This window comes from Nothoprocta perdicaria, unplaced genomic scaffold (genome assembly GCF_003342845.1).
Source record: "Nothoprocta perdicaria isolate Ctin4 unplaced genomic scaffold, notPer1 scaffold_36, whole genome shotgun sequence".
In the NCBI taxonomy this organism is placed as follows: domain Eukaryota; kingdom Metazoa; phylum Chordata; class Aves; order Tinamiformes; family Tinamidae; genus Nothoprocta; species Nothoprocta perdicaria.
The window spans coordinates 3517353-3532724 of record NW_020455599.1 but is presented as its reverse complement, the minus strand read 5'-3'; the positions used below and the strand labels follow the sequence as shown (position 1 = coordinate 3532724).

The 15372-nt window shown below is 40.4% G+C and overlaps 1 protein-coding gene and 1 long non-coding RNA gene across 7 annotated transcripts in view; one reads left to right on the top strand and one right to left on the bottom strand.

Annotated features, from left to right (window-relative positions):
• Positions 1-854: 854 nt before the first annotated feature.
• TIAM2 (T cell lymphoma invasion and metastasis 2) overlaps positions 855-15372 on the bottom strand; it is a 172774-nt gene continuing 158256 nt past the window's right edge. For 5 of the 6 annotated variants that reach the window (XM_026044345.1, XM_026044343.1, XM_026044348.1 and 2 more), the window contains 12 exons: positions 13123-13302; positions 12488-12556; positions 12040-12165; positions 10712-10820; positions 9938-10117; positions 8416-8534; positions 7077-7185; positions 5271-5329; positions 4324-4429; positions 3392-3479; positions 2678-2832; positions 855-1786 (listed from right to left, as the gene is read on the bottom strand). In XM_026044345.1, the coding sequence (XP_025900130.1) occupies positions 1146-1786; positions 2678-2832; positions 3392-3479; positions 4324-4429; positions 5271-5329; positions 7077-7185; positions 8416-8534; positions 9938-10117; positions 10712-10820; positions 12040-12165; positions 12488-12556; positions 13123-13302 (1941 nt within the window). In that variant the 3' untranslated portion in view covers positions 855-1145. Of the gene's footprint in view, positions 1787-2288; positions 2557-2677; positions 2833-3391; positions 3480-4323; positions 4430-5270; positions 5330-7076; positions 7186-8415; positions 8535-9937; positions 10118-10711; positions 10821-12039; positions 12166-12487; positions 12557-13122; positions 13303-15372 lie in introns of those variants that run through there. The other variant, XM_026044349.1, reaches the window with a different exon arrangement.
• Positions 1837-6188, top strand: LOC112951633. The gene is made up of 2 exons (XR_003250257.1): positions 1837-1909; positions 5813-6188. It is a non-coding gene; the product is annotated as an uncharacterized LOC112951633 (long non-coding RNA).

The following is a 15372-nucleotide window of genomic DNA, read 5'->3' as shown; positions in this document are numbered from 1 at the left end:
ACTTTTGAAAAAGTGCTGGAGAGAGAGGGCTTTCCTGTTTTATTTATTCATTACATTCAGCTGTAGAGAAAAATGAAAGAACATTCCAGTTAAAGGTGCCTGTAAGTTCTCTGTACTTCATGGAATGGACAGAGCACATGGCAAAAGCAAGGTAGGTTTTGTGAGACATGTAATGAAGCTGGGAAACTTCTGAACTAAACAGTTCTGTATGAAAAGTGCAGTATTGAATCAGAAGAGAACCACTTTGTATACTCCAGCATGTAAAATGATGATATGTATGTGTGTGTACTTTACATCCTGGCATATCCTACTGTGCAGAGTAATTTAAAAAACAAAAGCCAAAAGCCTTGTATAAATATACTCAAGTGACCAGCTTAAAGGAGGATAAAGTGCACAGATTACCGTAAGGTCTGCTAATACTCCTTCTCATTTATGCCAAACCAAAGAACTCAGGGTTTAAATCTCCAACTGGAGAAAAGCAGCACAATAAAAAGGAGAATACGTTGCTAAGTACAATACGTATTTGTCTTTTACTGTACAGGCTGGTAGAGAAAATAAAAAATACAGTCAAATAAAAGATTACAGCCCAAGCTTTGTATTTATATTTACATATATATATCTATATATAAAGTATAAACAGCATCTTGAATTACAAAAATGAAATTTCGGCACTGCTGTGCACTAGAACACATTAAAATAACTTAATTCTGCTTTAAATAAAGCAAAAACAAAAACTAAAGAACTAAAATGCCCAAGGTATTTAAAGATTGTTTTGTAAATCTACCTTCCATTGTAATCGCCTCTATCACCTCACTAGTATCCTTGCCAGATAAAATACTATCAAAGCCCTCCTTCCCCTACCCTCCTCAATAATACTACAAAATCTCAGTAACTGCTTGAAAAGGGTTAACTAACTTACAGACCTTGGCCAGCTTACTCTATTTTTGATCCACAATAAATTAAAATAACTTAAGAGTCCTTTACAGCTGTTTTTGTGGAAAAAAAAACTGTCTTAGTGCACAGAATCAAATAGATATTAGTTTTCCTGCGGCTTCCACGAATTTACTAATTTTAAAGCAAAATAAGTTTGGTGAATTTTATGTGGACTTAAAATGAACCATAATTTAAATATAGTGCTCCGAAAGCTAGGATTTTTCGTGCTTCTCCACAGTTTCATAAAAACAGTCCTCATTAACTACAGAGGCTAAGCTCTGGACACTAAATTCTCGCTCTAAGATGGAGTTCAGATCCAAGTTTGCAGCCTCAGAATGGCTGTCAAGGGACTGGTGGCGTTCCTGCATGGCCAGCAACGTTCCTCGGCTCCGCCTTGTGCTGTTTACTTTGCGCTTAATGGGGCAGAAGTGGCCGCGCACCAGCTTGGGGTGCTCGTCTGTCTTGAAACCGTCCCCTTCCTCCTTCTCAGGGCCCGGATCTCGTTCAGAGTCAGCGCTCGGTTCCTCGGAGATCTTCAGGCGTTGGAACTGTATTTCTATATCTTTAGTAGGGCTGCCTTTCTTTAGGCTCTGGTAATCGTCGTCGTCCTCATCGCTGAGAATATCGGATTCCTTGACGAGGACGCTGGAGACGTCTGACGCGCAGCTCGGGGAGCGTTTGCCCGGGGACGAACTGGGGGGCTCCTGGGTGCTCTCGGCCGTGTGGCAGCTGCTGCTCTGGGTGCTGCTGCTCAGGCTGCACTCGTCGGAGTCGTGGCCGTTGCCCTTGCCCGCGTCGCCGTGCCACTCGCTGCTGCAGGCGGGCCGCAGCCCCTTCAGAGACCGCGAGGAAGCTGCGCAAAGGGAAGAAGCACAAGCGCTTTCAGGTGTTGCGCCAAAAGGGACTCCCATTCCACTGTCTGTCTCAATAGCTCAGAATAGACAGCATATATAGGCTCGTCCGATAAACGTCCACGGTAAGTAACCAGTAAGTAACCTGGTAAGTAACCAGTCTGGTACAAGCAATATATCACAATATAGCCTGCACTGTCTTATCCCCCCAATCCCAGGGTTTTATGCTTGCCTTCATTTGCAGTATGTACAAAATCTTGCAGAAACTGTAGTAATGATTTCCACCTATCTGTCTGGTTCTGGTACTTCAAGGACAGGAGGGCCAGTTTGGAGGCCTCAGTGGGACTGTTCGGATGCCCATCAGGTTACCGGAATGTTACAGACACCTCAGCAGATGGAGCGCTTCAAAGACTAGTAGCCAGCACTTGCTCACTTAGCTAAATAGTCTGAAGCTTGGGCTTAATTGGGGCACCTGCTGGGGTGCAGAGCTAGTGCACTGAAAGAAGCAGGACCTCTGCCTTTTGTCGTTTTTTTCAGCTTTAAATGTTACTACAGCTGGGTCACTAAGGAGAACAAAAGGCAAGAAAGTTAAAACTAGATGCCAAGAGAGTCCATTTCTACCCCCTCAAATTGATTTGGGACCTATAAGTAAGTTTTCACTTAATAAAGTTAATGACATGTCAAGGGTTGAGGACGCAGTGTGGGAGAGGCCAGGCTTGCTTTGGTCCTCCAGCCTTTGATGTGGGCTGTGTGACTGTGCCCGCTCCCCAGCCTAAAAGAGAAACAAGATTGAGGCACATGACACACTGTGGACCTGTTCATAACTGTGACCCTCCTAGTGTCCCGAATTTGAAGGTGTCCTGGCTGAGTTCTGCATTTTGGCAGAGCCTTACCCAGTTTGGCTGTTGCAGGCACACGGTTCTTGAGCGGAACAAGTCGATCTTTGCAGGTTTTCTCCAGCGGCAAATCACATTTTATGTGACGTCTGAAATTCTCTCGCAAAATAGAACGGATCACCTTCACAATGTTAGTCTTGTTCTCGCAGTCACTGTAAGTTAAAAACAGACAATCTGATTTTTATCTCCGAAGACAGACACTTTTGGGATAAAATCTGCCTTCCTCCTTGCTGCTGGAGTGCTTTAGCGCAGTGTTTGGTTCAGGCTATTTCTTTTCTAGCAGTTCTGCAGCTATCCTCTTGATGTGTTGTTAGGCATTTCTCACACTTTGATCATAATTATTTTTCTTCAACAAAACAGCCCAAAAGATAACCTCCTCTGCTTCAGGATTAATGATCATGATCAGAACATTTCTGCTATCCCACCAAGAACATGGTAAAGCATCCCATGAGAACATAGTTACTTTGCCCATAATACAGTGAGATTTACGATCATGTATCTGCAGCTTTCTAACACAGGCTCACTGAGCCAAATTCACTCCAGTTTCACATCATCACAGTTTATGTAGTTACATACTGGCTCAATGCCTGGAACCAGAGACTGAAAGCTGCCTTACAAGTGCTGACACAAAGGTCACTTGGGGAAAAAGTGTGAATTCTTTCTAATTCCATTAATATGACTTGACAAATACAAGCTCCGTGTAAAGCTTACCTGCTGCACAATTGAAAAATAGTTTCTGGTCTGCCTTCTAGTTCTGACTTGGTGTGAATGAGTTCCCAGATACAGCTGTTTTCTGTTCCTGCACATGGAATAAAGCATTGTTTTTGTATATACTTCAAAATTCCTCTTCTCCCAAAAAATGTGCTAATACAGGTACAGAGTGGTCACGTAAGATCTCAAATGAGGCAGAACCTAAAGGAAAGTCCCCTAAACTCTCTGAGCAGCCTTGCAGTTCTACCTTCTCTCCAGAAAGTTACTTTACCACAGGCTTAGGCTGCTGCCTTACATGGCTCTTCTCACAGGTGTGCAAAGCATTAACTATTAAATGTCTTGTGACACTCATACAAGGAACGTCACTGGGTAAGACAGTATTTGCTTGCTTCAACTCCATTTCTTTTGGATTCAACTGTGAACCACTGTACGATAAAGATCAACTTAAAGACAGAACAAAAAGGAGAGAATGCCCTGATATAATAAATCACGCAGTCAACTTTCCTACATGGAAAAACACAGTGGTCAGTGGTTTTGTGCTCACACTGAACACAAAGGTGTCAAGAGGGCATCATCCACAGTGAAACACCTTCCTGGTCATGGTATCTTTTTACTGGGAATCTCCATTCTATCAAATATCAACTCTTTGTGAGAGTCTGAGATCCCAGCAATAAGATCACTGCAAGTCAGCCTCCAGGTCGTCCTGCATCTTCCTGAGCTCATGGAGGGCGAGGGATGATGCCAACGTAACAAATGGAAAAAAGTAGGTTCATGTATTGAGCCAGTACCCCTTGAAAGCAGAGGCAAGAGCGGATACTGTTTTCTTTACAGCTGCGTATTTCCAGAGGTTCCAAAAAGCCATACAGAAGAAGCAGCATTGCAGAATCCCAGGAAAGTTTTCATTACTAGAGTACTCAGTGCCAGATAATCACCTGCTGTATTCCCCAGTCGAACTTGAAGAGCAGATAAAGGAATCAGCCAACGAAATTTAAATGGATCCAAGTCACCAAAATTATGTGCAGCACGAACATTAGTGGGCTGCAAAAGGAAAAACAAAAAGGTATTTCTAAGAAGAGAAGTCAAAAAGATGTAATTTTGTTTTCCTTAGAAAGACTCACATCTAAAGAGAAATTACAGTTTGTTAGACTTTCCCCTACAGTAAACTAATGCTGGCTTGTAGCTGATACAGCAGTAGTAGTGATAGACTCAGCCTTGAAATTTGTAATTGCTTCAGCTTTCAAAGTGTTTTAATGGATTAAAAATAATACTTCAACATTTAAGTACTAGCTAAGGAACAAGTTTCCTGCAAAAACTCACAGACCGTTGATTAGCAGAATACATTAATCATGTAGCTCCTGCCACTACTTTTAGAGGCCCTCCATCTGCTACAATAAGCATAGTGCAATACTGCACTTCTGGTACTTAGGATATACAACTTGCTGCTTGACCTCAATATTCTAGCTTTGTAAATGGAACAGATGAGGTTATGTTAAAAATATGCCTTTCCTTCCAGAGTGATCAAGGGTCTATAACCAGAGGTCTTTGACCTAAGCACCAGATTACCGTAGACGATCATATTTGACATCTGCAGCAATTCCTACATGGCAAGATTTCATATTTCACCTGACAGAGCAACCATGTGGCTCACAGAGATGATGATGCTCACTAAATGAGAAAAAATATATTTTTTGCTACACAGGTACTGAATACTTGGTTTGTTTCAGCTCTCAGAGAGAGAAGAGAACTGAAGTCTAGTGTGGGAAAGTGGCATTTATCCACAGTTAACTCTCCCTTCGACACCAGTATGGTCCATCTTTGATGATGAGACAGTAGGAGCCTGTGCAAAAACATCCACCCCTCCAGCTTACACCAAACTTACCATTTTCTTTTTCAGTTTGCAGTTCTCCTTATATACAAGTATTACAGCTCTCTTAAAAACTAAAAAAAAAGAAGGAAAAAGAATCACTATTAATACAGCTGCGATATTCATTGAAAATGCTATTGTGGAGAAGCAGATTATTATAATCACTAGAATTTAAAGGATGATGAGCAAAGTGATTGAAAAGGATTTGCCCTGTATTAAGATAACAGCAGAGTTTTTCATCCTACACTCCTTCATGCAGCAGCAACATTTTTTTTCCTAAGATTTTGTTTTGAACATTTACAGTGGAACGTGTTTTTCTAAAACTAACAGCAGACTGTCTCCCATAAATCTTTACATAAACAGATACAACAGATGTAGTTCAGATGTAGAGACGTAGAAAATTTTCTCTGCATAGAAAAACACCAAACTGATGGATGTCTGCAGGTGGAATGAAGGGCTGATGGCCAAAGCACCTGCCACGAAAGGTGCTAAGTCTTTTCTTCCTGCCATTCAGCATTTGGAAACATTCATCTCAATTCCTACTTTTCTATCTGCAGGAATTCTCCGCCTTCCACAACATATGACGGGAGTGACTCACTCATGTTACCTAATCTCAGCCTCGGGCGAGGCAGGGACACATTCCCTGCAGTCGGTGAGGAGGGCACAGAAACGCGGAGACAGCGAAGGCGCCTTTGGCCTACGTGAGGACTCCGCTCCCCAGGCCTTGATTCGGGCTGCCGGGCAGTCTAGCTCTACTCCTACTCTTGCACCCAGGTTTCCCTCTAGTGTGGGAGGAGAGAAGGCAAGGGGGCTGTTATTGGCTCTCATCCCTTCACGGAGCCAGCCTGTGGCCGTAGTTAGCTCTTTTACTTCAGAGTTCGGCGTAGCTTTCCTGCCTTCCACATATCTGCTGCATTTCCTACGCCGCCACCACAGAGTCCCAGCTGAAACTAACACCAGGGTAAGCCCTGATTATCAAGCCACAGGCCAAAGTCCTCTCATTCATCTTGTATGAAGGAGAGGACGCCTGGGGCTCGGGCGCCTGGTGTTAGTGGATCACTGAGAAGCTCATCCAAGGGAACCTGTGGAGGCAGTTCCTGCTTGTGTCCGAGCACTCTCTCCCTTAATCTATCATGCTTTAGAAGAAGGTATGACAACCCTGGGGAAGAGACTGGTCTCATGTCAACCTGGACTTCTTCTGTGAGTGTTTTCCAATTCCAATTTAAATAAATGTTCTTTGAGGAAATAGTGAAGTCCCTACAATGTTTTGCTGGGACCTTTTAATTATTTATGTAATATAATTATTGAATGATTAATAGTAGAGATATTATTAAATAAAATTCTCAGTTGTATACTCTCATTTCCTCATTCATTTTTCAAGTTAAAATAATTTGGATGGGCATTGCCAGACAACACATTTTTTTTCTGCAATGGCTGTAAAATCGGAGGTTAGCTTGGATTCCCAGGGGAAGAAAACACCACTGTTTTCCTACCAGCCTCCCCGGAAAGCTTGCTTTAGCAGTATTTAAAGAGATTATTGTCTCTTGAAACATCACTGATTTCCATAGTTTACACACAGGCAGAAGAGCAGCTGAGGCTGGCTAACAAGGCAAACAACAACAGCAAATGAACAAAAGAAACTTGACAATCCTTCTCATAGTAGGGAATGCAACAGTTCTCTGCCTGTTGTCAGGTCCAAGGCTATCCTAGATACCCCACGGCTACAGCAAAAGGAGGAGGGGCACTTTCAGTAGTAGAAAATAATAACTTCATTTTCTTTATATTTGGTCAGGCGAAAAGGTCATTAAGGGAAACACTCACCAAACACTGTAAGTTCAAGATCTTTTCTTGCTTTGCCCAGAGATGGGAAAGGATTCAGCCAGGAAACTGCAGAATGCATCAGAAGTTCTCCCATTGAAAGCTCCGTCACCTGTTTTAAATTATGAAGAATAGATACATCAGTGTTGTCATCTATAGCTCTTAGATGTAAAATGTTTATGAGTACATGTTGAGATCGTTAAGGATGTACATTTGCTGTATTTAGGGAATGGACAGAGAGACACCAGAGAGGGAAAGAGACATGTGCACTCAAACAGAAAAGTGCATCTAGCAGGAAAGTAACTTCCTTTCCTAAAAGGATAACCATTAGTAAGGCACTCATTATACAATATTACTAACTTAGAAGAGTATAAAGTTGACCTCATATTCTGTCATTGACATTATAGCCAGTTGTGAGCTGGCTGACTTATTAACTTTTATCTTTCTTTTCTAGAGAGTAATTGTCATTAATGAGAATGCCAAAGGCATAATTAGTGTAGGTGTTTTATAGATCTTTTACTTTATTTGCTGTCCCCCGCCCTTCTCTTTTTTTTTTTTTTTTTTCCCCCCCTTCCTCTGGAAAACTATGTAAAGCTGTAAAGAATCTCTCAGGTTGCCAAGTTTGTTTCCAGTACCTGACAGGAAACCAGGTGGCCAAGAAAAGTAGGAATATGGCTTTTACTAAGAGGGCATAAAACAATCAAGTTGGCAGCTCTCATATCTGGTCTCAGTCTTTATGCATTTGATCTGCTTAGCAAACTTTTGATGTAAATGGCTCTGTGGAGATCTTGCTGCCCCAGTTCTGGGAGATGTGTAAACACAATCCATTCGGCTAATAGTATTTGCTCTGACAAATAGGCACGGATGTCTCAGTGCTAGAAGCGTAGAGAATGAAAATAATAGACTTTAATTTGAAAATTCCTAGAATTGCCATTTTCATTTATATGGTTGGAAAAAGAATCTTAAGAACTTCAAGAACTCTGAAGCATAAAATCTGAATGCCTTTGGGCATAGATAATCTCTAATAAAAGATTTGAGAAGAGGAAGACGTCTTTTTTTTTTTTTTTTTTTTTTTTTTTTTTTTTTTGAGAATTATGTCTACTTCTGCTTGCAATTCTTGTCAGCCCAGAAAAAGGCTCTGGCAGCTGTCTGAAAATTTTACAGTAATCTGCTGACAAAAAGAAACTTGACAGGACAGATATGAAATGGAAGTCATTGTGTTAAAAGGCAGTGGAGAACCCAACACAAGTTGCCAGAGTGACTTCAGGAAGAGATAAGGGCATCCAATGGCTTTCAGGATTATGTCTCAAGACTGAATAAAACAAACTGCTGCTTTTCTTACCTCCTTCTCGGTTCCACTCTGCTCTGCAACCAGCTGATCAAATACTGTGCCGTAATCTTCATATATCTTCTGCATCTCATTGATGTGACTGGCTACTTTTTCCATTGCTTTCAGTGCTTCTATAAAGTTTGAGAATTACATAGAAAGCCAGGTGATTAAATTGTATGTTATAAATCCCCTAAATCCTCTTTGAGGTGGGTTAAACTATGCAGTGTTCCCAGCATGTGGACAATAGTATCCTGGCTTTAGAGCAGTACTTTGTCCTACCAGTTGTGGAAGGTCTGCTTCCTCATCTGCAGGGAAAATTGCTTAGCTGGTGTTTTAAGTGCCCCAAAAGACTAATAACTATTCTTGTGATAAATTCCCAAATATATGAATATTTCCTGCTGACACAGGAACACAGTTTGTTTATTTCATTCTGTAATAATCTAGGACTACTAATTTATCTACAGGTATACTAGAATAAGTAATTTGATGAACTTTAGTAATAATATATTGAATTTAGCATATCAGAGAATGGAGGAAAGAAATACAGTGACAGACTGTGCAAGATCCTCACTGACTGTATCCACGATATTAAGTGTTGATGTTAAAGAGTTAAGTTTGATTAACTTTTGTTTTTCTAAACAAGATGATGCTCGTTTTCATTGCGTTCATAACGTTCCTGTTAATGCACACAGGAGTCAGAGAAGGGCACTAAGTTTCTCCAGTCCTTTCAGCTGTTCCCTGCACAGTCTGGTATTCATTCTGGCCTGCAAGTCAATCACCCGCAGTTCGATTGTAATGGCAAAATACAGCATCAGAAGCTCCTTTCAAAGGCAATAACAGTCTTCTGACTTTTTGCTGGCAGTGTATTTTGCCTGAATCCATTCTACTAAAATGTAAATCTATCCACAAAATAATTCTATTGACTTTCCTCCTTGAGGTGCTGATAGCACTGAACTGGAATTTGCCAGTGTGAAGTCCCAAGGATCTGAATCTAGAAATGGAATTAACTCTATTTTCTTCCTATGATGCTAGACACAATTATTTCTCTGTGGGAAAGCTGCAAAGTTTTGAGGCAGGTGTTTTTTATGCACGAGTGACAATACTGCCTTTGTTGGACGTCGTTTGCTGCTGAACGTTGACACATTTCAAGAACTGAATAATAACCACAAGATGGAGCTTTGGTCAGCATTTCCCCTCTGAGGGATGGGGAAAAAGAAAATTAGGAAAAAAAAAAAAAAAAAAACCTTGTTGCATGGCCCTGACATATGCTCCTGTCACAGAAATTAAGGAGTAAGATACCTAGTCCTGTTCGTCACAGCAAATCCTGGGCATCCGCTTTTCAAGCGGATTTGGACACACAAGGTCAAAATTTTCACTAAAAGCAGGAGAAAGCTTCCTATTTTAATGAGAGGGAGGAAATTTTCTCTAGGCTTTGACAAGTTCTCTGACAACTAGCAGAGTGGCCACCTGCATCTTCAGAAAGCCTTGGAAATCAAACTTATTAATTCCTGTAAATCCCTGTAAAAGAAGTTACCTGTCAAATGATAGTGCTCCTCACTCTCGTTATCTGTCAGAGACACCAGCTCTTTTAACAGCAGAGGGTATTTCAGCACTCTCTGGACAGGCTTTATGAGATACGACTCCAGCGTTGAAGAATGTTGCTTTGTGGGGTTTCGAGCATCCAGAAAGGCCTTAAAGGCACTATCTGTTTTGGCTAAATATAAATAAAACAGTCAGCTTAACATGGAAATCACAGAAGGCAAGATAATTTGAAAGCACAGAACTGCAACGTGCAACCATCACCTAAAGCCCCAGTCTTGTCACATACATTTTAACAGGTGCTTTTTGTGGTGATTTACACAGTGAAAATAAGCACTAAGAGCAATAATTATATCAAGCTGTTATTATTCCTTGATATAGTTCTTCCAGTACACTCTAAGCCTGTTCTGCATCACGTTAATAAACTCATGGCAGGGAGAGCAACCATTAAATTACACTAGAGTCACTTTTTTGCGGCTGTGGTGGACACCCACCCTTTCACATGCAGGAACACCCAAACCAAATATAGCTGCTGCTTCTGCTGTCCCTGCAGTCAGCACAGACTTCAGCCTTATGCCTAGGTGCTTGCCCCTTCAGCTCTCTATTGAATTTTATTAGATTTGAGGATCTTTGTTATTCTTACTGCGAGATGCCCCGTTACACTTTGCTTTATGTCACTGTTCTCCCTAAGTTGATGAGATTTCTTACAGGGGTTCACTGAAGTTTAAATTTATGGATATTAATTACAATGAAAAAGATGATAAATTACCTCTCTCAAGAACCTTCTGAACTTTGATGTGGTTTGCACAGAAGCCACTGTACAGCTTGAAGTGGTCAGCATAATACAGAAAGGAACCTCCGAGGGAAAACAATAATTTCTGAAATTAAAACAATCAAAATTTTTACTTCACTACTAGATCATGATCAAATGTTCAGTCACATACTCAGAGTGCTAAGCCTCCAATATCTGCTGCCTGTCTCTATATATTCTGTGTTACTATGTGTATGCATTTTTCACATGAATGTATTCCTGGAGTACTACATGGAAGTGAAGTTTCTGTATTTCCCTGGGTAGCAAATTCAGGCTATTTAGGCAAGGCCTGCAGTCTCAATTCTGCATTAGGAAGACTAAAAGTCTACAGTAGAGGTGGATCTCAGCACAGGAACAGTAGTAACAGACATCTAATGGCATATCCTGGGGAAAGATATGGACAATAGGAAGGAAGGTATAAAGCTGCCAATGAAAGAAAGGACAGTATAGAACAGTGCAGAGGATTGCTTTCCAATTGTTTCTCTTCTTTTAGGCAGGGGCTAATTACCAGGCACCTTTGAGCTTCTTAGATGAAAGGGAGGTTGGGAATATGTGGGAGGGATCTGACTCATGAAGGAGATCTTTTTAGAAAAATATTTCCCAAAGCAAAGATAAGAAAGAGGAGTAGTGAGGGAGGAGGAAGAGGAGGAAAGCAGCCCTCATCCCCTTTTTTAATCAATGTTTGCTCCACAAAAGGCAGCAATTGTCAGGGAGACCTGCCAGCACCTCCTACTCCTGTGGCACTTGCTGCCTTTCCCGGACCACCTACTTCCTCCAGGGACTGAGCGGTGCCACTGTGAGACAACACACAGCACAACCATTGCAATGTACAACCATTTACACTTCCCAGGTACTGATGGACCTCACAACGTGAGAAACTCCTGCTGCGTTTAACAGGAAATGCTTCTGTTTTGTAGCAAGTAAACTGGGCATAGTGGGGAGCACAAGTGCAGAATCCAGCACAGTGCCAGAAAGTTTTCTGCAGAAGAGCAGCATGGTAAGCATTGCTTGTGGTGCTCACAGAACAGACAAGTTCAGAGATTATAGAATATTCAGAGTCTACTCTGCGTCTTCCACACTACATCCTCTGCCATGGGAAAGAGGAGGATAAAACCGTGACAAATAGCACTTATCTTGAACCACCGAAAAGATGTCTGAAATCTAAAGCTTCAAACATAAAAGCAACCATATGAAAAAAGAAAGAGGCAGAAATTAGAGTTCTTCAAGTCAGATATCCAAACACATTTTCAGACCCACTTCAATATAATAAAAGATCAAGGAATTACTCGGAACTGGGAGGGTGTTTCCAATGTATTAAAGTCTGAGGAAGAAGAAATTCCATCTTCAAGGGTCTCCAAAAACACCTTCTGGAAATCCAGCATTTCTGGCAAGCTGCCAAACAAGGACTCCATCTGTGAATATGGAAACAATCCTTGAAGGAGATGCGACATACAAGACAGAGACTGCAAATGCCAATAATGTGGTCATTAATATGTTTTGGAATGGCTTTTATAGAAAAGTCATTAAAAAGGCAACAAATTGTTAGCATCATCTTATTCAGAATAATTACTGTTAGAAAAAGCAGTGTGTCACATACTAGACAGCAGCTAAGTGGTGTAACTCTATTGCCACGTTTGTTTGCCTTTTCAGTCATGCTTCTCAGCAATGGAAAAGTTCAAAGGCCAATAGAACCCATAAAACAATGAAAAGAACATCTTTCAGATATTCCCTCACCTCATCTTGGGTAAGGAAAGTTTCGTTTTGAAGGGGTTCCAAGTAGAGCTCAAATAGGCAGCTCAGGTCCTGCAAGAAACAGAATTTATTCAATTTATGTTACAGTTGGAAATTGTTCTTTATATCACAATGGAGGGACATAGTTTTCAGGAAAAAAAAAGTAGAGATACAGTCCCTGTTCTGTAACAAAATCCTTCAAATTGTTAGTACTACATGATTGCTAAATTAAAGATAACTCATTTCAATGTAATATTTTTGTTTCATCCTTAAGCCTGATAAAAATAAAATATATAGCATGGCATATATAGCATATATATATAATATTATATATATATTATATATTGCATGTTATATATATATAATACTTTATATATATATATAGAATAAGTATATAGCATGGAGTATAGCATGGGCAGAGAAAGTTACAGATAATGGCTTTCTAAAAAACATTTATGTTCAGATATGTACCTATTCTAAAGGATATTCGTGCATTTGAAGAGCATCAAGTATTTTAATCAGGCATGTTAATCATAAACCACATACATAGCCACTCATTTAAACAGTAGTAGTAACAGTCAGCCTTACAAAGAAAGCTGTAGCTAGCCAGAATTTTTTTTTGTTGCTGTTGTTTTCACCTTGACATAAGATTTCTCAGTGTCCATAAGTTCTTGGATGACTTTTCTCAGTCTGTCTGCATCAGATAGGTGCCGAGCCAGTGGTCGAGGAGACGGATCCTGGATGTCCTTCTGTCCTTCCATACCGCTTGCCTGGACTTCCTGGAAATTTCGGCACAAGGCGCTGATCTGTTCCGCACTCTGTTAGAGGAAAAGAATGGGATAAGCACCGACAGTTTAGGACAAAAACTGTCTACAAGCATTTTAAAATTCCTCTAATTTTGCTCTTGCTCCAAATTCAGGAGCCCAGGTATGCCCCTCTTTTTTGTCAAACGTATGCCGATTGCTTTGACCAGCTTAAGCTTGTAACAGTAATACACTAAAACATTAAAACAAACCATTTTCTAGTGCCTTCTCTGTGCAAATCATTTTCACTCTTCAAATACAGATTTGTGGGATGCAAAAGGTGAGAGCGCTCAGGGATATTATACACTTTGATTCTTATGACATTAGCATCACACTGTTTTTCATCTCTCTAATTTTGTAGCATTCACTGCACCAAAACAGAAAGAATTAGAAAGAAAAGATCTTTGCTTTTAATCATCCAGAAGATAGATCCTATTTGGCACCTGTTTCATATATATATATATATATATATTTTAACAAAGGAGACTCAGAGTTCAGGTTTTAGATTCCAGAGGCCCAGACTGTTGAAAGATACTTAGATGCTTCCTCCGTAGGAAGTAAACTAGATATCAAGATTTTTGATTTCAGAAATAGAGAATTTAAACCTACATCCTTGAGATTCTTAAGATGTTTTTTCCCGTATTTAACACACACACATACACACACACAAACACACAAGCTGTTTTTGGAGCAAGGTGCAAGTCGAAGATGAAACAACAATGGTTAATCTTATACAGTAAAGATGGAAAAGAGAGCTTTTCTGATCATAAGGAATGATTCTGTAGTTGCATGACCATCACTGATACCAGCAAGCATCTTTTGAAAGCAACAATGCTTACTGATTAACTTGAAAATTATTATACTGTTCTTTTTCTTATATGACATTTTCCTACTACCATCACCCTTAATAGTTCTTGGTATCCCTCTTTATACTAAATGAAATTATTCCTCAGTAATTCTGTCCTTCAAACACTCTCTAAAATAAAATTTAGTGAAGAGTACATGAGTGCAGCCCTGTTTCAAATGAAAGTTCTGATTCAATGAAGAAATCAAGGCATGAGTGCACTTCTTTATCTGTTCTAATTTACTCCACAAGCTGTTTTGGGTAGTCTTCTTTGGATCTTCTTATGTACCAATGATCAGCTGTGTATTCATGTTCATCTACACACCAGGTCATCAAATGAGTTAATGTAAAAGTTACTCCGAAACTAAACTATGCTATGCTAAACCTTCTGTAAGGTGGAGGCTACGTGTACTAGCAGCAAAAGGTCTCAGACATTCTTGTGGCAAAGTAAATATACATCCCTCACACCAATTTTAGTAGAAATAAATGTTAAAATAACTAATATGTGTCATGTAGGTATATTATTCTATTGTTTTGCAGGACTTGGTCTTGAACTATGCCACCAGCTTTAAAAAAAATAGTAACTTTCTTTAATAATATGTGCAAACATATTAGTATCAAATATATCACACAGAAAATGGCTGAGATTGGAAAGGACCTCTGGAGATCATCTAGTCCAATCCTCCTGCTCCAGCAGGGACACCTAGAGCACGTGGCACAGGGTCACATCCAGGCAGGTTTTGAAGATCTCCAGAGAAGACACCCCAGCCTCTCTGGGCAGCCTGTTCTGCCCAGAGGCACTCTGGGCACCTCAGAATGTGAGGCTCTCTCACCCTCACAGTCAATAAGTTTTTCCTCAAATTCAGGTGGAATTTCCTGGGCTTCAGTTTGTGGTCTTTGTCTCTTGTCCTGTCACTGACCACCACTGAAAATAGTCCGGCCCCATCCTCTTGACGCTCTCCCTTAAAGTATTTCTACACATTGATAAGACCTCCTCTCCATCTTCTCTTCTCCAGGCTGAAGAGGCCCAGCTCTCTCAGCCTCTCCTCATAGAAGAGATGCTCCAGTCCCCTGACCATGTTTGTATCTCTATGCTGGACTTTGTACAGAAGATCAATGTCCCTCTTGTACTGCTGAGCCCAGAACTGGATATAGAGCTCCAGATGTGGGCTTATCAGGGCTGAATAAAAAAAAAAAAAAAAAAAAAAAAAAAAAAAAAAAAAAAAAAAAAAAAAAAAAAA